Source organism: Carcharhinus amblyrhynchos, chromosome 11 (genome assembly GCF_965287045.1).
Source record: "Carcharhinus amblyrhynchos chromosome 11, sCarAmb.v2.hapA, whole genome shotgun sequence".
In the NCBI taxonomy this organism is placed as follows: domain Eukaryota; kingdom Metazoa; phylum Chordata; class Chondrichthyes; order Carcharhiniformes; family Carcharhinidae; genus Carcharhinus; species Carcharhinus amblyrhynchos.
The window spans coordinates 54,618,014-54,644,234 of NC_137334.1; the positions used below are offsets into that span (position 1 = coordinate 54,618,014).

At 39.5% G+C, this 26,221-nt stretch overlaps 1 protein-coding gene across 6 annotated transcripts in view; it reads left to right on the top strand.

Annotated features, from left to right (window-relative positions):
- Positions 1-22,378, top strand: part of pkp4 (plakophilin 4) — a 158,485-nt gene extending 136,107 nt beyond the window's left edge. For 5 of the 6 annotated variants that reach the window (XM_080199111.1, XM_080199113.1, XM_080199115.1 and 2 more), the window contains 7 exons: positions 2,131-2,281; positions 4,709-4,904; positions 7,235-7,319; positions 7,404-7,530; positions 15,998-16,129; positions 18,786-18,859; positions 21,406-22,378. In XM_080199111.1, coding sequence (XP_080055237.1) covers positions 2,131-2,281; positions 4,709-4,904; positions 7,235-7,319; positions 7,404-7,530; positions 15,998-16,129; positions 18,786-18,859; positions 21,406-21,654 — 1,014 coding nt within the window. In that variant the 3' untranslated portion in view covers positions 21,655-22,378. The remainder of the gene's footprint in view (positions 1-2,130; positions 2,282-4,708; positions 4,905-7,234; positions 7,320-7,403; positions 7,531-15,997; positions 16,130-18,785; positions 18,860-21,405) is intronic. The other variant, XM_080199112.1, reaches the window with a different exon arrangement.
- The last annotated feature ends 3,843 nt before the right edge of the window (positions 22,379-26,221 follow it).

The window sequence follows — 26,221 nt, forward strand, 5'->3', positions numbered from 1 at the left end:
CTGCCTGCTGACCCTCACTTCATTACCTTTTTTTATCCTCAGAAGCCAGGCAGTTTTCTAATATTGCTGTTGTACTTTGATCTTCTTGTTCCATTTGTCAATGGTAATGGACACTTGAACAGGATACAAAAACAGAAAATGCTGGAAAATCTCAGCGGGTCTGACAGCATCTGTGGAGAGAGAATAAAGCCAACGTTTTGAGTCTGGATGACCCTTTGTCAGAGCTAAGGACAAAGAAAATCAGACAAGATTTATACCGTGAAAGTGGGAGGGAGGCTGTAAAAGGACAATGGAATGTGAATGAGGATAAAGACAGCCAAGAGAGGTGTCTAAGCATGTCCTATGTCCTAAGCATGTATTCCGAGTTAGCCCTTCACGTATCAGGAATTCACACAAAATGCTCAAAAAGAAAGTTGCAACATGCACAAGTATAAAAATAATGCAAAAGGTATAAAAAGGCTAATTTCCTACAATTATGCCGCCTCTGACTAAGTTTCACAAAGTGATGTGATGAGCTGATTGTGGTGCTTGTAGATAACAATTCAGTATAAGTATTGCTGAAAAGAGACATGCCATCTTGCACTTATTGGGACAAACATAAGAATATCAAATTTCAAAGGGAGTGACATCTCAAACTAAATGAGAAACAAGTTCTGTTTGAGACATTGCTGGAGAATACACTAGGGAACTATTGTCCCCTGCGCCGCCTTTAAATTAAAAGAAGGGCCAATGTGTGGACATGTTCCTTTTGCCTGCAGAGGGCAAATATAATGATTCAATATAATAGTTAGTCAGAACTTCATAGAATCTATACCATCCGTCTAACAATTAACAACATAGCTTCTTGGCACTTTGGATGAGCTGATCTTCATGAGATTTGAACTGCTCAAATGGGGACAGAATGTCAAATATTCTGTAAAACCATTGGTTTGGTCATCTTTCTGATCCTTTAAAGTTATCCAGATGCTCGCCAATAGCTAGGAACTCTTAAAAATCCTTTCATATGGATTATTTTTTGGAAGCAGACTACCAAGTAAAGGCCAGAAAGGATGCAGGAAAGGTTACAACAGCTATTAAAATTGTACTGCAAATATACTTCACAGTTTGCAAGGATAGAGACCTGGGATTGTTGGACCCTGTACCTTTTTACTAGCTTCTAATGCACACAACCGCACATGTTATTTAAACCAGGAATATCACAGCTGTTGTGTAGAATTGCTAAACCCTACTTTGTGAAAGCCTGCCATTCCATAGAGCTACAAACGAAAAGATTAAGTAAGAGTAAAATTAACAATTTGATTAGATTTTTGAAGATGAGCAAAAATTGCATGTAATTAGTATGCACCATTAACAGTTGAGGAACTTCTTATGGTCCTGAGCTACCAACTTGTTCTCCTCAAAAATCTTGCTCCATCTCTTGATTTTTGATCATCCAACTACTAATAGCAAAATTACTGTTGGAACTGAATTAAATAAGAATCTTCATTGTTTAACTGTGCTTCATGAGCTGAGTTGAGCAAGAACTTCTCTTGCATTAATGTTTTTGACCAGGTATCTTGAAGCATATCACAACACTGTGGGCGGAACAGTGGCACAGTGGTTAGCACTGCTGCCTCACAGCACCAGGGATTCGGGTTCGATTCCTGACTTGGGTCACTGACTCAGGAGTTTGCATATTCCCTCCGTGTCTGTATGGATTTCCTCTGGGTGCTCTGGTTTCCTCCCACAGTCCAAAGATGTACGGGTTAGGTGATACTAAATTGCCCATTAGTGTCAGGAGAACTAGCTAGGGTAAATGCATGGGATTATGGTGATAGGACCTGGGTGTGATTGTGGTCAGTACAGACTCGATGGGCTGGATGGCCACCTACTGCACTGTAGGATTCTATGATTCTGTACCACAATGCATAATAATTGAAGGGTTTTCTTTTTTAGAAAGCGAAATGGGCGATTAGAAATTGGCTCTGGCACCTTAGATATTTTGTACTTAAAAATGGCTGTGGTGGGTGAAAAAAGCTTTGATGCTTAAAGACACATGGATGAATGGATTTTTTAATAATGCTTCTGTCCAAAGTTCTCAAGTTCTGAATCGAGTAACTTCTATTTTTTTTTTCCCCCTCCTGATGTCAGTGGGCAGCGTATATACGCGCTGCAGTCAGAAAAGAGAAAGGCCTTCCAATCCTTGTGGAACTTCTGAGGATGGACAACGATCGGGTTGTTTGCTCTGTTGCAACTGCCTTGCGGAACATGGCCCTTGATGTACGAAACAAAGAGCTGATAGGTATGTGACAATTAAACAATGTTTCACAAGTCAAAAAGGCTTAGGTCCAGAGTTTGCGAGAAGAATAGTGATGAGAGTTCTGCTATATCCACATCTGAGTGTTTTTCAGTCTGATTGATTGAAGAACATTACTATTTCTTGTCCTGCTCACTGATGCCCTGTAGAGGGCCTCTCACTGGATCGGATAGCGAGGTGAATTGTGAACCTCCAAGAACAAATTTCCAGCTATGGTTTTTACACTACGCCTCAAAATTATTTATTTAATGAATGTTAATTTCTTAGTTAAAAACAAAACTGCACAAAATGTACGATAGGTCAGTCAAGATTTGTAAGGAGATTACTGTTTCAAGTGCATACCCTTAATTGTTTTTTAATTAATTCTTAGGATTAGATTTAAAATCTCTGCAATCTCATTGGGACATGACCAAAATCTTTTCACATGAAATAAATGGATTTTTTGTAACTAATTACTTCCCATGGTGTTGCTAGTAGATAACAAAAATTATAGCCTTTTACATAAGGACATAAGAAATAGGAGCAGGAGTAGGCCATCTAGCCCTTTGAGCCTGCCCCGCCATTCAATAAGATCATGGCTGATCTGTCGCTGCTCAGTTCCACTTTCCTGCTTTCTCCCCATAACCCTTAATCCCCTCTTTTATCAAAAACCCATCAACCCACGTCTTAAAAATATTTAGCGAGGCAGCCTCCACCACTTCAACGGGCAGAGAATTCCAGAGATTCACCACCCTTTGAGTGAAGAAGTTCCTCCTCAACTCCGTTCTAAACCGCCCCCCTTTTATCTTGAGGCTGTGCCCCCTAGTCCTACTGTCTTTTTTGAGCGGGAAGAGTCTCTCCACCTCTATCCTATCCATCCCATTCATCATCTTATACGTCTCAATGAGATCTCCCCTCATTCTTCTAAACTCTAACGAGTACAAGCCCAGTTTATTCAGCCTCTCCTCATAGCTCAACCCCCTCAACTCCGGTATCAGCCTAGTAAACCTCTTCTGCACTCCCTCCAAGGCCAAAATATCTTTGCGCAGGTGCGGCGCCCAAAACTGCACACAGTACTCCAGCTGCGGCCTCACCAATGCCCTATGCAGCTGCAGCAAGACCTCCCTACTTTTATATTCAATCCAGTAGTTTGACTTTACTTCTTTATAACTCTTAAGTTCTTATTGCATAATATGCAAGAACAGTGGGCACTTTGACAAAAATATTCATTTACGGCATCACAAATCTTAATCCCTGTACCTTAACTGCTTTATCAGAATAATTTCCACAGGATTCACCAACTAGTGGAAATAATTTCTCTCTATATGTACTATCAATTCCCTTTGAATAGTTTAGGCTTAAGGGATGACTTGGTTGAAGTTTCTGAGTTCTGGGGAATGTAGCCCCTGTTTCTGTAATCTGTCCTCTCAATTTAACCCTGAGCTCGTGTGTCATTTTGATAAACCTACACTGCACTCTCTCAGAGACCAAATAACCTTCCTGAAGACAGTGTTCAGAACTGCTTTCAGTACTTCAAGTGTGAAATAATCATGTATAGCTGTAGGATAGCTTCTACTCCCTTGTATTCCATTCCTGTAGATATAAAGGTTGGCATTCCATTGCCCTGTTGATTATTTTCTGTACCTGTTCATGGCATTTTAACAATGTATATCTGGGCCTCCACTGTTCCTAGCTTTTCAGCATTTAGAAAACATCTTGCTCTGTCCTTGGGTCTATTCTGGATGACCACATTTTTGTTACAGATCTATTCTGATAAAGGGTCAAAAAAGTGAAACATTGACTGTGCTTCTCTCCACAGCCAGACTGAGTATTGGTGTCATCTGCCAACTTAATCCTATCTCCACATAGTCATCAATGTCATTTATATAAATGATGACTAATAGGGGGCCCAACCTAGATCCCTGTGGTACGCCACTGAACCCTGGCTTCCAGTCACTAAAGCAGTCTCATGTATCACCCTCTGTCTCCTACAATTGAGCCAATTTTGAATCCATTTCATCAAATTACCCTGGTATCCCATGTGAATTTATCTTCTTTACAGGCCTCCTATGTGGGACTTTATCAAAGGCTTTGCTGAAATCCATTTAAACTACATCGACTGCTCTACCCTCGTCTACCCACCTGGTCACCTCCTCAAAAATTCAGTCAAATTTGTTAGGCATTGCCTCCCTCTGATGGAGCCATGCTGACTATCCCTGATCAAGCTTTGCCTCTCCAAGTGGAGATAGATGCTCACCTTCAGATGTCCTCTAATAGTTTCCCTACCACTGATGTGAGACTCACTAGTCTAATCTGTAGCTTCTTTAACATTTTAGTTTGCTTTTGTTTATTCTGAAGGGTGACATGTCTACAATGGAAAGAACCACATAGTACCAATATTGTATAACGATTCTATATTAACTCATTCTCCAGGCAAATACGCAATGCGGGATCTTGTACATCGTCTTCCAGGGGGTTCAACACTGATGATGCTTTCTGATGACACAGTTGCTGCTGTTTGTTGCGCTTTACATGAGGTTACCATTAAGAACATGGAGAATGCCAAAGCATTAGCTGATGTTGGAGGAGTTGAGAAACTTGTAAATATTACAAGGGGAAAGGGCGAAAGGCAAGTATTCAACTGGGAAACATAATGTGATAAATATTGTATTTTGCATAATTTTCAATGTACATCCTGGTTATGTGTTGCAAATCAGTTCTAAAAATTAGATACTGTTCTTGGACTTCTATCATTAATAGGAAATGCCTTCATGTGGTCCGTGTGATTTTTTTTTTGCACTCTTTTTCAATGTCTGGTCACAGTTGTTTATTACCTGGTATGTTTTTAACCTATTAAAAGGTGAAGATAGCCCTGACTATTTCCGTTGTCATCTTTGGAATGATGGTACCAATTTTTACAGTGAAACTCTTGCCAAACATATATGACCCAGCAACCAGGACAAGTGATTTTTAAGGCTGCCAGCTGACATCCTCAAAAGCGAAGCAAAACACAAATCGAGAAGTTTCACAGTTATAAATGACTTCCCTATCATCTAAAAGCCAACACTCTGGTGTTAGACAGGTTTGTTTGTCATGAAAGGCTTGAAATTAACGCAGTCATCTCAAAATCTTTGCCAACTCACCTGGTGTACTGGACAGAGAAAATAGCTATCAAGAATGCAGCAAAAAAGTCTTTAATTTGGGATGGCATATTAGTTTTGGGGTTTTCACAAAGTCGGGTGGCATTGATTGAGTACTTGGTTCAGGGGCTACCATTTATTAGTAGACAGGCAGATGATGTGATCCAAGAATAAAAAATCAGGAAAACTGTCCAGGCATTTACTGCTTTCAGAAGTAGTTAAGGAACGTCTTTAAGTGGGCATAATTCTTTAGCCCATCCTAGATCTGGTCTGTCTTTCAGAAGAATGTAGAATTGCAGATTTACCTGGGGTTAATGGAGCTATTAGCTGCAGTCACTTCGTATGCACCCTGCAGCTGAACATATCACTACATTTGTCATGCAATCATTTTTTTCTCAACTGATGTGAATAGCTAATGTGTCCCCAATGGTGCATAGCTCCACTGACAGCAATGTGGGCCTGACTGGGAATATTTTGTGTTGAAGAAAATTAGCAGGAGGTGGCTGTTCTCTTAACTAGCACAAAGCTTCATCTTATTGCAGATATTATTAGTTTCAGGCACCACACTGAAATTCATTTTTCTCTGGTTATTTTATCCCTTCATGTGCACATCCTACTACTATAAATACAACTAATCTGCCAGTTTATTCAAATTGCTTTATTAAAGCTAGATTTCTGGAGGAAATATACTAAACTTTATAACAATTGTTTCCTGCATTTCTTTGCTGTAAAGTCAAATTAAGAATTAGTTTTTGTTTTCTATAGTCTCCTGCAAGAATGGCAATTCCTTTGAGTTCTAGAAGCATTGCATTTTTGAATTAATTTCCTCATGAGACATTATCATCCTAGCTGAACCTCTATTATAGATGCACAAGCCATTTAATGCATCTGGTCTGTGCCAACCTTTTCCCACTCTGGCCTCAGATCCCATTGTTCCATATGCATCTTTTCCGTTCTCATAACATCTATGTATGTCTTTTCTGAAACTTTCCAGTGCTTCGCTGTATTTTTTTATAACTTGGAAGTTAACAGAAATTGTTATGTAAAGGGTGTTAAGGATCTACCAGAAATAGTGGCAAAACTAAAACTGGTAAGATTTTGAAAGGGAAGTGGATTAATATATGAATAAAAGAGAAAAATGTGTGTGTGTGGGACAGAGAAAGAGCAGAACAAAGGAGCTGAGATACTAAATTCACAATTAGTGATGCATAAATTACTAGATGCTACAATTCAATTTTTTAAAATCTCTTAGAAATATATAGCACAGAAGGAGGCCATTTGGATTTGCACCTGTGGTGACTTTCAAAGAGTGGCCACTTTTTTTTCTTCCTTCACAGGATGTGAGCCCCACTGCTCAAGCCAGCATTTATTGCCCATCACTAATTTCCCTTGAGAAGGTGGTGGTGAGCTGGCTTCTCGAACTACTGCAATCCCTGTGGCATAGATACACCCAAAGTTCTGTTAAGGGAAAAGGTGACAGGATTTTGACCCAGTTACAGCGAAGGAGTGGTCACCATGCTGTTAAACTTCATTGGAAAGTGTAGGAGATATGGGGGAGGACCATCAGAGAGGTGAGGCAGAGACTTAAGATGGCAAGCGACTTGCCCTTACAGACAGAAGTAAAATATTGAACTGGAAATAGGAACAGTTTGGATTGTATGGTCCCTGAAGCAGTTTTCTGATAGTCGCATACTGCGTTTCCATACTGAATTTTTAATCTGGAATGATACTTGACTGAATTGGATTAATATTGTACTGTTTGATAGGCTGAGTTGACTGATTTTAATATTTATGCTTATTAGTTTTGTATTTCATTAAGGTATTCGCTGAAAGTAGTTAAAGCAGCAGCTCAAGTATTAAACACACTGTGGCAATATCGTGATCTTCGCAGCATTTATAAAAAGGTAAGTCCCAATGCACAGTTGTTTTATAGGAAATCAATAGTCTAATCATTGTACTTTTCCTCGCATTATTTTTTATCTTTGTAGGATGGTTGGAATCAGAGCCATTTCATTACACCAATTTCTACTCTGGAACGTGACAGACATAAATTCTCCACATCCCACCCATCCTTATCAACAACCAATCAGAATATGTCACCTGTTCTTCAATCTGGTAAGCCATTTATAGCTATCTAAATAAATTAACTGTTGTAATTCCAGTTGATGCTCCATTAGCTCTAAAAGTAATCAATGTATTTTACAATTGAGGTGTTAACCTATTGAGGTTACATCACGTAACAACAATGCAATTTATATTTACATTAATGATTCCAACTTCAGAATCAACACCAAATTTTGGGGTGGAGAGAATGGCAGTTATTACTGACCGTAACAAAATACAAGAGGATATTAACAAAGTTGCAGGCATTACATTTTGGTTGGAAGAGTAGGGAGGTCACTTATTACTAAGAAGGTGCAAGTCTAGGAGAAGAAAGAAACAAAGGGATCTCATAGTACAGGTGCATTAATCATGAAAAGATGTGCCACACATTCGCAAGGTCATTTTTTAGTGCAAGCAAAGCATTGAACTATATTTCTAGAAGGACAGAATTGAATATGGAGATGTTGTGCTAAACTGGTATCAAATCTTGGTCAGACCACCCTTGGAGTACTGCCTGCTCTTCTTCTCGCCAAATAATATAAAGAGAATGTATTTATTTCAGGGAATGTGCTTGACGCTGACAAAGCCTGCATTTATTGCCTATACCAAATTGCACTTGAACTAAATGGCTTACTAAACTGCTGTTTGTAATTTTTATAAATGATCTGGATGAGGGTATAGTTGGGTGGATTAGTAAATTCGCTGATGACACCAAAGTCGGAGGTGTGGTAGATAGTGAGGAAGGGTGTCTTAGTTTACAGGGGGACTTGGACAAGTTGCAGAGCTGGGCTGAGAGGTGGCGGATGGAGTTTAATGTGGAAAAGTGTGAGGTAATTCACTTTTTGGTAGGAATAACAGATGTGTAGAGTATAGGGCTAATGGTAGGACTCTGAATAGTGTGGATGAACAGAGGGATCTAGGTGTATGTGTACATAGATCCCTGAAAGTAGATAGGGTTGTTAGGAAGGCATACGGTGTCTTGGCGTTTATTGGTAGGGGGATTGAATTTAGGATCCGCAGCGTCATGTTGCAACTGTACAAGACTCTGGTGCAGCCGCACTTGGAGTATTGTGTGCGGTTCTGGTCCCCACATTACAGGAAGGATGTGGAGGCTTTGGAGAGGGTGCAGAGGAGGTTTACCAGGATGTTGCCTGGTATGGAGGGGAGGTCCTATGAGAAGAGACTGAGGGATTTGAGGTTGTTTTCGTTAGAAAGAAGGCGGCTCAGAGGGGACCTTATTGAAACATATAAGAGGTTTAGATAGGGTGGACAGTGATAGCCTTTTTCCTCGGATGGAGAAAGCTAGCATGAGGGGGCATAGCTTTAAATTAAGGGGTGGTAGTTATAGGACGGATGTCAGGGGTAGGTTCTTTACCCAGAGGGTGATGAGGGATTGGAATGCCCTGCCTGCTGCAGTTGTAAATGCGCCTAGTTTGGGGGCGTCTAAGAGATCCGTGGATAGGCTTATGGATGGAAAGGGTTTGGTTTAGGTTAGAGGGTCATTGCTTTTTAACTGGTCGGCGCAACATCGTGGGCCGAAGGGCCTGTTCTGCGCTGTAATGTTCTATGTTCTATTTCGGAGGAAGGTTAAGATCTAGAGTTGCATGTGGGCCAGATGAGGTAAAGATGGTAGATTTCCCTTATTATGGCATTATTGAATCAAGTGGGTTTTATGACAATAAATGACCATTTATGGTCACTATTACTGAGATTAACTTTCAATTCCGATTTTATTAATTTAAGTTCCACCCGCTACCATGGTGGGATTTGGACCTCTGTCCACAGAGGAACAGTCAGGGCCTCTGGATTACCAGTCTATGACATTACCATTATGTCGCTATACCCATTAGAGAGGGTGCTGAAAAGATTTGCAAGAATGGTACCAGAAATACATGAGCATACGTATCAGGGAAATATTGCTGGCTTTTTTTGGAAATAAAATGGCTGAGGGGGTGACCTAATAGAGGTCTTTAAAATTATGGAAGGTTTGATAGATAGAAGAGAGAGAATCTTTCTTTTTGTTGGAAGAGCATAACTAGAAGCTATCAATGTATGGTAGTCACCAAAAAATCCAAATGGGGGAGTTTAGAATAAACCTCTTTACCCAAAAAGTGGGATGCAGAACTCAATACCGTAAGTAGTTGAAGTGAATAACATTGATGCATTTAAGGGGAAGTCAAGCTTATGAAGGAGAAAGGAATAGATGATTACAATGATCAACTTAGACGAGGAAAAAATGGGAGGTGGCTGGAGTGAAACAGTTCAGCCCAGTTTCTGTGACACGTATTCTGTGCAATATATGTGACTACAAGTGAGAAATCCAGTATTGTATTCTCTCCATACTGTGTATTAATTTTGTTAACTAATACTTAAACAAAGAAGTCAATTGACTTTTTGGGTTAAAGATGCATTATTATTGTGATTGTACTGTTTCTTACCTTGCTATTACAGCATATGTTAATGCTCAGAGAAATAGCTTTAGCAGTGCAAGCTTTAGTAATGCATAATTATACAACTAATAAGTGGTTTTATTTTGTTCAAGAAATCTTTTCTTATAAATATTTGTGTTACCTTGGACAAGGACTGTAAATTCCATGTGAATACTTATCATAAGTGTGCTGGAACATAAATTTTTAAATGGGGGCCTAAACTACAGGACATAATGCAAATTTTGCTTAATAGTCCCCTGGTTTATCTGTGCCAATGCTGATTTTTTTTTTATTTCAATCTGATTTTGTCCAATAACTGTCCATTCATTGTTAAACTTTTGCATTTCAATTTAGTGCAGTAATAATGTTCAAATCTATAAACAAGTTAACAATGCCTGCAATACAATCAAGCAGGAATTTTCTGGCAATTCTTGGTGTTAACAATGCCAGAGTAGAATTTTTTTCCTGAGGAAATTTCAATGTAACTGATTTATGTTGCTATTGTGCCAAAGCACCATTATGTACAAATTTGCACCACTCCGCAGTTACATGTCAAACTCCCTCTTAGTTCATGAGTGCATCATTGTGCAAAACAATAGTAACATCAGCTTCCTACATTTGTGTCCATTAGAATTTGCCTAAATTTAAGGCACTGCAAAACCCAAAGACATTCTTTTTGGTATTTCTTTCCCTCGCTGAGGTTTACACTGTATTTTCTACATTTTGATATCGTATTTATGGTGGTATCAACATCTGTTGCGTTTGAGAGAGTTTTTTTTTATGAAATGCCATTTAATATTTAACATATTATACATTTCCCTCAACTTCTGATTATTCATGCTGATTTCTGTTTTTTTCTTTCATCAATTTTTATGTTCACATATGTGCCGAAGAGATTGTCAGGAGAATTGAAAGCAAGTCGCCACCAATGTATACATTGAAGCAGGTGTACGTTTCAGGGTAAATTGAACTGAGAAAGTTCAAGCTTGTCACAGAATCATAGAAGTTTACAGCATGGAAACAGGCCCTTCAGCCCAACTTGTCCATGCTGCTCTTTTTTTAAACTCCTAAACTAATCCGAATTGCCCACATTTGGTCCATATCCCTGTATACTCATCTTATCCATGTAACTATTTAAATGCTTTTTAAAAGACAAAATTGTACCCGCCTCTACTACTACCTCTGGCAGCTTGTTCCAGACACTCACCACCCTCTGTGTGAGAAAATTGCCGCACTGGACACTTTTATATTTCTCCCCTCTGACTTAAAACCTATGCCCTCTAGTTTTAGACTCCCCTACCTTTAGGAAAAGATATCGACTATCTAGCTGATCCGTGCCCCTCATTATTTTATAAACCTCTATAAGATCACCCCTCAGCCTCCTACGCTCCAGAGCAAAACGCCCCAGTCTACCCAGCCTATTCTTATAACTCAAACCATCAAGTCCCAGTAGCATCACAGTAAATCTTTTCTAGTTTCATAATATCCTTTCTATAATAGAGTGACCAGAATTGCACATGGTATTCCAAGTGCGGCCTTAGCAATATCTTGTAGAACTTCAACAAGATGTCCCAACTCCTGTATTCAATGTTCTGACCAATGAAACCATGCCAAATGCTGCCTTCATCACTCTTCCCACCTGTGACTCCACTTTCAAGGAGCTATGAACGTGTATCCCTAGATCTCTTTGTTCTGTAACTCTCCCCAGTGCCCTACCATTAACTGAGTAAGTTAACTGGTTCAGTCTACCAAAATGCATTGCCTCACATTTGTCTAAATTAAACTCCATCTGCCATTCGTCAGCCCACTGGCCCAATTGATCAAGATCCCGTTGCAATCTGAGATAACTTTCTTCACTATTGACTATGCCACCAATCTTGGTGTCATCTGCAAACTTATTAACCATGCCTCCTATATTCTCATCCAAATTAATATAAATGACAAATAACAGTGGACCCAGCACTGATCCCCAAGGCACACTGGTCACAGGCCTCCAGTTTGAAAAACAACCTTCTACAATCACCCTCTGGCCTCTGTCAAGTACAGTAAGAAGTCTCATAACACCAGGTTAAAGTCCAAAAGTGACTATTTGGATTATTTGGCAGCACAAGCTTTCGGAGCCTCAAGCTCCTTCTTCAGGTGAGTGAGGACTTGTGTTCACAAACAGGGCATATAAAGACACCAACTCAATTTACAAGATAATGGCTGGAATGCAAGTCTGAAAAAACTATATGATGACATCAACAAGTTCCATGCTGCCATCAGAATCACCATAGACTTCTCCAGAATTGGTTGCATTCTTGGACACGCGCATCTCCATCAAGGATGGTCACCCCAGCACTTTACTGCAAGCCCATGGATAACCTCACGATGCTCCACTTCTTCAGCTTCCACCCTAAACACATTAAAGAAGCCATCCCCTTTGGATTAGCCCTCCATATACACAGGATCTGCTCAGATGAGGAGGATTGCAACACCTACAGATGCTGACAAACGCCCTCATAAGAACAGGATTTGGCGTTTGACTCATCAGTCGACAGTTCCAAAGCGCCACAGTGAAAAATTGCTCCAACCTCCTCAGAAGACAAACACAGGACACGATGGACAGAGTGTCATCCAGTACTTCTCAGAGCGGAGAAGCTACGACATCTTCACCGGAGCCTCTAACATGTCATCAGTGAAGACGAACATTTCATCAAGGCCATCCCCACACTCCCACTTCTTGCCTTCAAAAAACCACACAACCCCAAACAGACCATTGTTTGCAGCAAAGTACCCAGCCTTCAGGAAAATAGTGACCGTGACATCACACAACCCTGCTACAGCAACCTCTGCGAGACGTGCCTGATCATCAACATGGATGCCATCACCTTACAGGAGTACACTATCCACCAGGTACATGAAACATGCTCTTGCGACTCGGCCAGTGTTGTCTGATGTGCTGGAGGAAAGGATGTCCCAAGGCATGGTACATTGGGGAGACCATGCAGATACAACGACAACGAATGAATGAACACTTAACAATCACCAGGCAGTAGTGTTCCCTTCCAGTCGGGGAACACTTCAGCAGTCACAGGCATTCAGCTTCTGATCTTTGGGTAAGCGTTCTCCAAGGTGGCCTTCATGGCACACGACAATGCAAAATCACTGAGTAGAAACTGAAGCCGAGTTCCACACCCATGAGGACCTCAACCAGGATCTTTGGTTCATGTCACACTATCTGTAACCTCCACGACTTGTCTGGGCTTGCAAAACCTCACTAACTGTCTTGGCTGGAGACGATACACATCTCTTTAGCCTATGCTTAACCTTCTCTTCACTCACCTTTAAGACTTGATTAGCTGTAAAAACTCACATTCCAACCAGTATCTTGTAAATTGAGTTGGTGTCTTTATATGCCCTGTTTGTGAACACAAGTCCTCACTCACCTGAAGAAAGAGCTCGAGGCTCTGAAAGCCAGTGCTGCCAAATAAACCTGTTGGACTTTAACCTGATATTGAGAGACAACTTTCTGTGCTTACTCCAGTCCAACGCTGGCATCTCCATATTCTGTCAAGAAGCCAGTTTTGTATCCATTTACCGCACCCTGGAACCCATGAGATTTAACCTTATGCAACAACTTGCCGTGTGGTACATTGTCAAAGGCCTTGCCAAACTCCATGTAGACAACGTCAGCTGCATTGCTGTCATTTACCTTCCTCGTTACCCCTTCAAAAAACTCAATCAAATTGTGAGACATGATTTTCCACTCTCAAAACCATGCTGACTGTCCCTAATCAGTCCTTGCATCTTTAAATGCCTGTAGATTTTGTCTGTCAAAATACCTTGCAACGGCTTACCCACCACAGATGAGGCACACTGGCCTGTAGCTCCCAGACTTTTCCTTGCCGCCCTTTTTAAACAAAGGCACAACATTTGTCACTCACCAATCTTCAGGAACCTCACCCGTGACTATCGATGATTCAAATATCTCGGCTAGGTTACCAGCAATTTTCTCCCTAGCCTCCCACAATGTCCTGGGATACACTTTATCAGGTCCCAGGGATTTATCTACCTTCAACTTCTTTTCAATCTATTATTAAATGTCCCTTCCATTACTGTTCACGCTCAAGATACCCATCATCCAATATGGATAGAAACATAGGAGCAGGAAGAGGGCATTTGGCCCTTCGAGTCTGCTCAGCCATTCATCACGATCATGGATGATTGTCCAACTCAATAGCCTAATCCTAATTTCTATGCATAACCTTTGATCCCATTAGTCTCAAGAGCTATATCTAGCTGTCTCTTGAATACATTCAGTGTTTTAGCATCAACTACTTCCTATGATAATGAATTCCACAGGTTCACCACTCTGTGTGAAGAAATGTGTTCTCATCTCTGTCTTAAATGGTCTACCCAGAATCCTCAGACTGTGACCCCTGGTTCTGGACTCCCCCCACCAGCGGTAACATCTTCCTTGCATCCACCCTGTTTGTCCTGTTAGAATTTTATTAGTCTCTGTGAGATTCCCCCCTCATTTGTCTGAACTCCCAGCGAAAACAATCCTAACCTAGTCAGTCTCTCCTCATGTATCATGTATCAGAATGATACAAGTAAACTGCTGGAAACACTCAGCAGATCAAGTTGCATTCAGAAAACTTTTTTAACATGCTCCAAAGGATTTTATAGGAGCATTATGAACAAAATCTGGCACTAAACCGCATAAGACATTGGGGCTGATGGCCAAAAACCTGGTTAGAGAAAGAGGTTTTACAGAGCTGCTTAATGAAGGAGAGAGAAGAGAGTATGGAGAGAATTCAGAACTCAAAGCCTTGGCAGTTGCAGGCACAGCTGCTAGTATTATGTGATTTATAAACAGCATTCCTGAAGAGCCCAGAATAAGATGAGCACTGATGTCTTGGAAGATGGTAGGTCCGACAAAGATGACAGATGGGGAAGGCTAAGGCCATGAAGCAGGGATTATACAGCTCAGTGATTACGAGATCAGGAGTAGAGAATATAAGCAGTGCAGAGAAGGCAAGACCAGGAACAGGGAACATAAACGGTGCTTAGAAGGCAAGGTTATGTGCAAGGCTGTAAACAGTGCACAGAAGGTGGGACCAGGAAAGGGGTAGACAGCATGCCACCACAGAAAACCACGCTGGCTGGTTGACATGGTCCACTTTGATCTGCCCTGCAGCCATTAAGTGCTGCAGGGCAAACTAAAGAGGGCTGAGTGGGATTTCCATCCCACATTGATTAGGAAACCCTGCCCTCTGGAACTGCCAGCCAATCTGCCTGGCCAGCAGGTTCATTAGCCCAAACAACAGGTAGCACAGTGGTTAGCTTTGCTGCTTTACATCTCCAGGGTCCTGGGTTCAATTCTGGGCTTGGTTCTCTGTCAGTGTGGAGTTTGCACATTCTCCTACGTGGGTTTCCTGCAGGCACTCTGGTTTCCTCCCACAGCCCAAAGGTGTGCGGATTAGGTCGATTGGCCATGCTGAAAAATTGCCCCTTAGTGTTCTGAGATTCGTAGTTTAGAGGGATTTAGCGGGTAAATATGTAGGGATAAGGGAGTGGGGCCTGGGTGGGATTGTGGTCAGTGCAGACTCGATGGGCCAAATGGCCACTTTCTGCACTGTAGGGTTTCCATGATTTCTAACAGCAGAGTTGCTCTAATTAATAGAGGGCCCTTCACCTTAATCTCAAACTTTTTTTCCTTCTCACCCTTTATGACTGTCTCCTTTGTTCATCTGTAACATCAAGAAAGATGAAGCATTAACCCTACCTTCTCTCCACAGAGACTGCCTGACCTGAGCATTTCCAGAATCTTTTCCAGCTCCTACAGTACCATGCCAAAGTTATCCCTCAACAAATGTTTTTGATTTTTAAAAATGGGTTATCTGATTATCATCACATTTCTGTTTGTGGAATTTTGCTGAGAGCAATTTGGCTACTGTACTTAATATAAAAGAAAGTTCATTGATTGTAAAGTACTCAGGGTGCCTTGAGGTTGTAAAAGGTGCTGAGTAAGTGCAAGACTTTGAATTTTAATTTCTTGTTCACAGTAGCGAGCACAACCTCTTCACCAGCACTCTTGGGAATCAAGGATCAACGCTCTAACTATGAGAAGACAAAGACACCTATGCAATATTACAACAGCCAAGGAGACAATATGACACATACAGATTTAACTATAGGTAAGGAATGAGGTGATGACAATTTATTTATGAAGTCGAGGTATTTTTTTGAAATACTAAATGTGTCATTTTTTTAAATTGGAACTCTTCTCAACAGATTAGCATTTGGTCAGCAAACTGTTTAAAAATCAAAGCTTGCTTTTACGTTTTGTACTGATTTCTGCAAATTAGAGTAGTTGCAATATAATGGTATTGGAGTGAAGTCAAACAGATTAGTTTAAACCAATTTTAACATTTGTAAAGTGTTAAAATTTTAATCGTATAAAAGTACACTTTATGCAAGTTCAGATCAGATTTGACATTACAGAAAAAGCAATATGGTTCAATGTTTTCAATTCAGCATAGAACAATAGAAAAGGTAGAGAACAAAATGTGGCCATTCAGCCCATCGTAGCCATGCCAATCCAAAAACACCCAGGTGCCTCTTTTAATTCCACCTTCCTACACTGGGCCCATAACCCTGAATTTTAATTAAAATATAAATCCATATACTTTTTCAAAGAGTTTAGGGTATCTGTCTCCTCCACCACTCGGGCAGCGAATTCCAGTCGCCCACTGCCCTCTGCATTAAAAAGCTTTTCCTCATGTCCCCTCTACATCTTCTACCAAATATCTTGAATCTGTGCTCCTGGTGCTAGAATTCTCTGCCAAATGAAGCAATTTTATCCTGTCCACACATACCTCTTCACCCCATAATTTTGCACACCTCAATCAAGTCACCCCACAGCCACCTTTTTTCCAAGGGAAATAACCCCAACCTCTTCAATCTCTCCTCATAATTACATTTTTCTAGTCCTCGCAACATTCTTGTAAACCTCCTCTGCCCTCTTTCCAGAGTAATTATGTCCTCCCTGCAATGTGATACTGCACACAGTATCTTAGTTGTGGCCTCAGCAGTGTTTTGTACAATTCCAACATTGTACCCTTACTTTTATATTGTATACCTCTGTCAGTGAAGGAAAGCATTCCGTATGCCACCTTTACAATTTTGCCTACTTGCTTCCTTAAGGGACCTGTGTTCTTGTATGCCAAGATATCTCATTTCATCTGCCCCTTCCCATTTATTGTGTATTCTCTATAACTACTTGACCTCCTTAAATGCATTACCTTACACTTCTGTGTTAAAATCCATCTGCAATTTTAATGCCTACTCCACCAACCCATTTATATCGTTTTGGAGGTTATAGCTGTCCACTACTCACCAATCTGTGTTGTCTGCAGGTTTTCCAATCGTGCCCCAGGTTCACGTCCAAGTTGTTAATATATAACATAAACACAAGGGTCCCAACACTGAGCCCTGTGGAACACTCTTGAAACAACTTTCCATTCACGAGCATCCATCAATCATATCATATTCTTTGTTTCCTGTTACTTAGCCAACTTGTTATCCAGTTTGTGACGTTGCCCTGTATCCAATGGGCTTTTACTACCACTGTGCTAGAGGGACACTGTCAAACACCTTGCTAAAATCCATGTACACAATGTCCTACCTTCATCAACCCTTCTTGTCACTCCCTCAAAAAGTCAATCAAATTTGTGAGCAAGATCTCCCTTTAGCAAATCATGCTGACCCTCCTTGACCAGTGCATAAAAGCAAATTATGTGGATGCTGGAATCTGAAACCAAAAGAGAAAATACTGGAAAACCTGACCAGTGCATGCCTTTCTACGTGGTAGCTAATCCTATCTCTCAGAATTGATTCTACTAATTTGCACATCACCAATGTAAGCCTAACTAACCTATGATTGTCTGGCATTTCATGTTTTGGCATGTGGCGCTCTGAGGTGCCTTTCTACTCTTACAATTACAGGCTATATTTGCAATTACATGAAATATATATTTACAATATATATTTCATATCAAACATATAGGCCAAAGGGTTTTACATATGTTGGAGCCTATCTGCCTACTATGGCAGAATGGCCTTAGACTGTCCCTTGCTTATAGAGACTTTTCAGTAGCTGCCCCAAGTTTTAATTCATCCCTCAGCACATAATCCTGCACCTTGGTGCCCCACTGTGTGTTACCAACCTGAGACTCACTTCCTTGACTTCAGATATACACTACATTTTAGCTTTGATGCAAACCAAAACCACTTCACACCGATGCTGACACTGTGATGTAGATATATCTCTGCTATTTGTTTTGCAAAAGGATTTTCCAAGTAAACTGTGTTGAAGACCTATATTTTAGTTAGGCGTCCATGATTCAGAAAATTAAAACTCGTGTATAGGTGGTATTTTACTGGAGTGTTTATTTTGACAGCACTTGGCAGGAAACCTTTTATTAGGCTTTGTCACATGTACAAAATCCTACATAATTCAATTTTCTCCAGCATTTTGTATTCAGTTTTACACACTCTCTCTCTCTCTCTCTCTCCTGCACCATTTCAGTTTTGATGTACAACACTAATGAACTTGTGACCCTAATTCAAGTAATAACATTATTACTATCCAATCATTATTAGACCTACCATTATTAAACTACTTGCATCTGAAATGACAAATTCTTAATTGAAATTTAATATGGTATTGCATATTTTGTTTTCTGGTGTCTTACATTTCCGTGGTTTTTTAAACCCATACTCTTAGCTGAATAATTGCAAACGCAAGTATAATGTATCCCTTATTCTTGTTAATTGCGATTTTTTTTTTAGGTTCCAGTAAGCCTTCACCTATTTACATTGGTTCCTATTCTTCACCAGCAAGAGAGGAATCTAGACGACTTCACGTAAGTATTGAATACCTCAGAGAGAAAAAGTTATGCCTGAATATTTCATAAACCCTGAGAGCACACTGATCTTTGCACCTGTTAATTTGGGGTCAACTGAGACAAATAAGATGAGTCTTGTTGAGTCTTTTACAAAATGAGATTACGCAGTTTCAGTTCATACCTCAGTAAATATTTGAAATGAATTGATCAATGGAAACAATTAATGTTCAAAATTTCAAGGAGTGTAAATATTCTATTCCTGCAAAGGAAGGTTAGATTCAGGAGTAAATTAGCTGGAAAGTATCCATTATCACAATATCAGACTTAAGTTTTGTACATCTAGTCTCGAAATTTGTTACAAGATGGTGAATGCAAGTTTCATTTTCCAACAGTTAAGTGCCTTAATTTCAACATTTATTTTCTACATAGCTTTGATTTCCTCTGGTTTGGTGAATGAAAATAATTGCAATTGCCCATTGTTTAGTCTTGATTTTAATTTAGCATCTGCAATCAAACGTAACTGCTTCTGCAGCTTCTTTCTCCCTTGTATATTAAAAGTTAAAATTTTAATTTATGCAGTTGTTACAAATTCAGGTCTTTCTTGTGTACCTTTTTGAACTTACTGGCACTGCTTACTCCTATAAGCAGTCAGAATCCCTTTATATTTGTACGGTTGTGTAAATTGGGCTTAGAGCCATGTAGCAAAAAATACCCTTTGGGACCTGAAACATTTCTGTCTTGCTCTCATGTTCTTGGTCAGTCTTTTCAAATGTGGAGCAAGAAATATTTGATGAGGTGAGACATGATAACAGTTGTTCAACTGCTTTATTCCACAGCAAGTAAAAACACAAAGCAACAACTAGGAACAGATTAAATCAGTCAGCATAAGGCACCTTTACATAATGATGCAACAACTGGACAGACCACCCAGCATCAACCGAGGCACCAGAAACGACAACAGCAAACCCAGCAAAGTCTTCCTTACTAACACCTGGTGGCGAATGTCAAAACTGCGAGAGCTGTCTCGCAAGCGAGTCCAGCAACAGTCTGACATAGTCATACTTATGAAATCATACATAACAGATAATGTCCCAGACACCACCAACACAATGTTCTGTCCCACTGGCAGGATAGTCCACACAGGGTGTCACAGAGGGAATGTTCCCTGCGGAATGCTGATAGGGGAGGTAAGGGGAATATGTGTTCCTCACTCACCAACCACCCCAATTCAATGGATTATTCCACCCATCCACACTATTCCTCTATCTGCACATGTCCTCTGGCCTTTTGTCTGCTATTGATTTGTTTCACTGAGAATTGTCTGCATGACATTGGTTGTGTTAATTTCTCTGCTCCTCTCACGCACTCCAAACTGTCTCCTCCTGAACATAATGCACTCCATTCCCTCGGGTCCAACACCAACAAGGGAAGATGGTTAGATTCTCTCTTGTTGGAGATGGTCATTATCTGGCTCTTGTGTGGTACAAATGTTACTTCAGCCCAAGACTGAATATCATCCAGATATTGCTGCACATCGACACAAACTGTACAGTATCTGAGGAATTGCAAATGATGCTGAACATGGTGCAAACATCCCCACTTCTGACCTTTTGTTGGAGGGAGGGTCATTAATGAAGCAGCTGAAGATGGTTGGGTCTAGGACACCACTCTGAGGAATTCTTGCAGCTGTGTCCTGGGACTGACATGATTGGCCTCCAACAATCACAACAATTTTCATTTATGCTAGGTTTAACAGCAAACAGTGAAGATTTTTCCCTTAGTTCCCATTGACTTTGTGTGCTAGGGCTCCTTTATGCCACATTCGATCAAATGCTCCTTGATGTCAAGGGCAGTCACTCTCGCCTCACCTCTAGAATTTAGCTGTTCTGATGATGTTGGCACTAAGGCTGTAATGAAGTCAGGAACTGAGTGGGGCTGGTGGAACCCAAACTGAGCATCAGTGAGCAGGTTGTGTAAGTGCCTCTTAATAGCACTGTCGATGATTCCTTCAATTCACTTTGCCTTTGATCAAGAGTAGACTGATGGGTGGATAATTAGGTGGATTGGTCTTATCCTACATTTTGTTAACTACTTGGCAATTAACACCTGTAGAATCAAGCAATGAGCAACAAAGTCAGATTAAGTGGGAATTAGATTTTGTGTATTAAACACAGGAATACGTCTTAAATCTATTAAATGAATGAAATTTCTTTCTCAACCCTAATGAAATATTGTATTTGACTATGAATATTCATGGAAACAAATTTGTAAATTGTTTTGGTCACAAAAATTGTTTACTAACTGGACATCATTTATTAAAAACAAAATGTAGTTTAGGTCGAGTAAAAACAGAAAATCACAAGTTCTGGATGATTCACTCCATATAACAAACTTCATATGTAACAGGCATATTATGAAACCAACATTGACACAACTTTCGCATTTATTCCATTTTTTAAAAAGATTTGTACCTTATTTGGCAACATTAAATATATATTGATATTAGCACCCAAATCATGGCAGTCTGTTAACTCTGCTTTATTAATTTTAATGTTTTATTACAGCATCCACAGATGTACTATGCCCCAGAAGAATCAAGCAGGAGAAATTACGATGCATATAGAATGTATATGCAATCGCCACACAGTTATGAAGACCCCTATTTTGATGACCAAATGCATTATCCAACAGCCACTGATTATACATCACAACATGGACTTAAAACGTCAACCAACTATGTAGACTTGTATTCCACTACACGACCGCCTTATAGAGCAGACCAGTACCCAGGATCCCCAGACTCCTGGGTTTAACACTTGGAAGGCAAAATTTAAAAAAAAAACTTCTTTTTACTCTCTTTCTGAGAGATTGATTGTAAGTGATCATCGATGTAAAAGATTTCTAGTGGAGACAATGTGAATGTAATCTTAAGGAAGGAATTCAGAGTGTGCTTTTTAACAAGAAAATCATAGAAGGAACTGCAAAGGAAATTCGATGGGGAGAGTCTTTTAACTCTGTGTCTAGATGTTAGATTTCTTATGTGTAGCTCTTGTAACTTGGTGGAGGTGTGGGCCATGTGATGAAAGGTTTGAGGTGGAAGAAAATAATTGGAGAATGAGTGGGCCAATGAAATGTGAAACTTTTGTGAATAAAGTCCTACTCTTGGTTTGTACAGACATTTTAAATATATACCCTTTTTGGTTAACTAAAATAATGAGCCTTCAAATTATGTATTCCATTTCCCCTTGTAAATTTGCTTTCATTGGTGTAAATATGGAAATGCCATATGAGCAAGGATTGCTGTCATTTCTGAAAGCAGTGTCCTGTATTGAAATTGTTTAAAATCCAGGTGTCATACAATAGATGAATAATTCTAAATGAAAATAAGTCACATTTTTGTTTTAAAAGAAGTTTTGTAATTTCAAAGAATACGCATTTCCCAGTAAACTGGATACTTATTTTTCCATTCCCATTCTGTGGCTAGTTTCACTGCCATTTGCTATATGCATTTATAAATAAATGTGATCATTGCATTCACTGAAGTTTTTTGCTCAAGTTTGTTTTTTAGCATTCAAGGTACAAATGATGTTTTTGGTATCTAGATGCTTGTGTTTTTTATTAATTTGATGCTTCCAGATTGTAAGATTCTATTTTAAACAGCCTTTTGCTTCTTTCGCTATAATTCTGCATTCGTCTTTAACTTTTCTTGGCCTCCTAATTTTGGTTTTTTTTTATTTCTAATTTTACACCCCTAAAACAACTAGTGGCAAGTTTGGGTAAAGACAGTAATTTCCAAATGTTGGCTTGAATATATTTGGTAAATTTCCTTTTCATTACAAAGATCTTTCTGGTTACGCATACTGATTTTAAAAGCATATATTCACCTTCCTCAGTGATACACACAGCAGAAGTTGGCACCCTATATAAAGCGTACAGTGAGAATGTCTGAGTTCTTTTTCTCCTATCACTGCTATTTCTACCAGACATTATTATACTTTTCACCATGGGTAATTAATATGCACAATCATGAATACGATTCCAATTTAAACCTAAGGACTTTTTTTGTATTCTTCTTAAGGAACCCATCAACTAAGACTGCAGTAGCAGGTTCTTTTAGTTCTAAATGCAACTTGGGATTGTGAGTCAGTTCAACATCTCCATGAGTTTTTCGAAATCCGGTGCAGTACTTTTATTTGCAGCATATGTCCACATTGGCTTTCAATAGATGTTTGTCAGTTAGTCAAATTAAAAGAGCTCTCTGTTAATCAAGTTTGCATTTACGTGACCAAATTCATGACTTTCAATGATCAAGATACCCTTACATGCTGCTACATAGCAAGATCAGCTTGATGCTAGGACAGAAATAATTAGTGACAAATATGTACTTACCCTTTTTTTCAAAAGATTTTATTAAAACAATACAACTTTGTGGTAAATTGTGTTGGTGTCACATGACGGTGACATTGTTAATCAATTTGTGATGGTTTTTTTATAGCTGATTTAAAATGTAGATTCAGCATGGATAATAAATTAAGACTAAAACCTCCTTAGGATAACATGTTGGCCACAATAACTGGAACATACTATTGGAACATGAGATTTGGAACAGTTAAAGCTAAAGTAGCCATTCCTCCATTGCCAATTTTGTACAACTGCCTTCACATTGCACCACTTCCACCAACCTCTCAGCTAATGTATCTTCTTGGCTTCTCTTACGGCTTCTAAAGAACATGTATACTATTTCTCATTCACAATCTGCAAGTGCAAGGACAGTTTCAATTTGGATAGAGAAAACGCCATCCATCTCCATTAACGCCACAAATATCTCTATGCTATTGGATTGCTTGGCTGACTTTAAATCATGGACAAAACATAATTACATACAACTGATCATCAATGTCACAGTTTCAGCATTGAGTATAAACTTTGCCCTCTGATTCCATGGCTTTTCTCTCTCCTGCAACTCTCTGCCTCAGCCACCATTTGCTCTCGCTTCCACACCCCCGGGCTGTGTGGAACTTCTGGTACTCTGTTCAACCCAAAATCAAGCTTGAAACCACACTGTCAATCACCAAGATTGCTTAGAATCTTCATCACTCCTCCTCCAGTCTAACTGCAGCCTCTTTTGTCAACTCTAGATCTTATTTCTATATCTCATTTTCAATAACCTCCAACTAATTGAAAAATTCAATCACTGTCGTCCATCTTGTACAGCCATCATCCCCATCATTAAACTGCATTAGTTCCTCATGCCCACATCTAGAATTTAAAATTCTCATTTGTTTTCAAAACCCTCCATGACCTTCCCCCCCTATACTACATCTGCAACAATCTCCAGTTGTGCCCTTTAATCTCCAGTTTTGGCCTGTACTGTGTCTATCCTTTTTGCCTCTTCGGTGGTGGCAGAACCTTCAACTGCTAAAATATATAGGTTTGGGCAAGAATTTACCAGTGTGTTAGTTTCTGGGAATGTTCAAGTGGAAAATTAGGTTCTGCAGTTGTATTTCTCCAGATGTAGCAGTTGCTGCTTTTACTTACCAGCAAAATTAATATTGTGGTGAATTTGTTTAACCACACTATCTTGTGACTTTTATGATGTGTTTGTCATATTGCTTTATTTGTGAATGCAGTTGATGCATTTCTTTTCTGAGAAAGATACTAAATTACAAGAGTGTTAATTGACTTTGAGTAATATTCTTGGTGTGACAGTTAAGAATGAAACAACCCTGCTACATGAGATGAGAAGTAATCTGCCATTATACGCAAGATGCTTTATTGTGCGGAGAAAAATGAGAAGATTGTTTCGAGAATAAAGCAGTCTCAACTCCATCTTCAATGAAGTGAAGTTGGGCATTAGACAAAGACCCATATCAAAGCTCTGAATGGGGCTTGATTCTTCATCTAAGCTACTAGGTTATCTTTTGCTCTGTAAATTAGGTTTTTCTCTAGCCAATTCATGCTGCCTAATTTCTTTCTCTCTTTGAAACTCTGTCCGTTCCTTTTCTTTCTCCTGCTAACATATCTCTCTCTGGAGTTCAAGTTAATGTGTTCACATTTAAATTTCTTTTTCTATTTCAAAGCTGATTCATTTGCAACGGAAATCCAGCTAATTCAACTGAATTGCTACCTGGATTCACTTCTTCCAATTCCAGCTGATGTGCTATTACCTCATTTGTTTCGGCTTTCTTAGCTCTTTTAACTTTAACTTTAATTCTTCTGCCATTAACATAGCCTTGGTTATTTGGTCCAAATCAGTCAAGGATAAGTCTTCCTTTTCCAGGAAAAGGATTTAGAAATTTACATGGTCATTCTGCTTTTCAACCAGTATAGTAAAATTCACCGTGGGAATCTTTTAAACATTAATCTCAGTAAGTATCAGGATTCATATTTGTGTGTGGATTCAACATACTGGATCCCAGATGAGTTCCCAATTTATATTGTGATCTTTGGCCAGACCACGTGTCGTGGGGAAGATCCTTTTCAGAACCAACAAACAAAGTTTGAGATTCAAGATGCATTCTAAATGAATAAAGGGCACAAGATTCCATGGGTTTGGAACAAACAAAAATAACCTACTATGTAAGTTCAGAAAGATGAAACAATTTACAACATCATTCACAGTGTGCAGAAAGTTGCCTTGGAGGTTTCATTTCCGGGGTAAGCTGAATGTTTTGGGGAAGGATACATTACTCCAATGAATGATACCACGGATTAAAAACAGAAAATGCTGGAAAAATGCAGGATTGGCAACATCAGTGGAGCAAGAAACAGGGTGAATGTTTTGAGTTCAATATGATGATTCTTTGGAACTGGCAAGAAGTCAAAATGTTGTGGGTTTTATGCTGTTGAAAAATGGGGGAGGGACAGGAGGAGCAAAATAAATCAGCAATAGATTGGGGCGGGGGAATTAAATGACAAAGATGTTATGGAACACGAGGAAAGGAGTGATAATGATCATATTAAAGACTAAAGCTTTAATTCAGGGTAGGTTTTAATAGTGGAATAAAGATCAGCACTGTCTGAAAGCAAAATTGCAGAATGTGTTAATAGCAGAAAAAGAATCAGCACTTTCTAAAAGCAAAAACCTGAGAATAAGACATGGACTGGCAGTTTGGGCCAGGGTGGGTGGGTGATTTCAAAACAAAAGTCTTTGAACTCTGTCCAGAAGTCCAGAAAGCTGCAAAGTACCTAATCAAAAAAGAAGTGCTTTTCCTCCAGCTTGCATTGGGTTTCAATGAAACATTGAAACAGGCTGAGCACAGAAAATTTTTTAAATTTATTTGTTCTTTTGAAGGATGTGGACATTTCTGGCTAGATCAGTTTTTATTGTCTGTCCCTAGTTGCCCATCAGAAGGTGGTCATAAGTTGCCTTCTTGAATA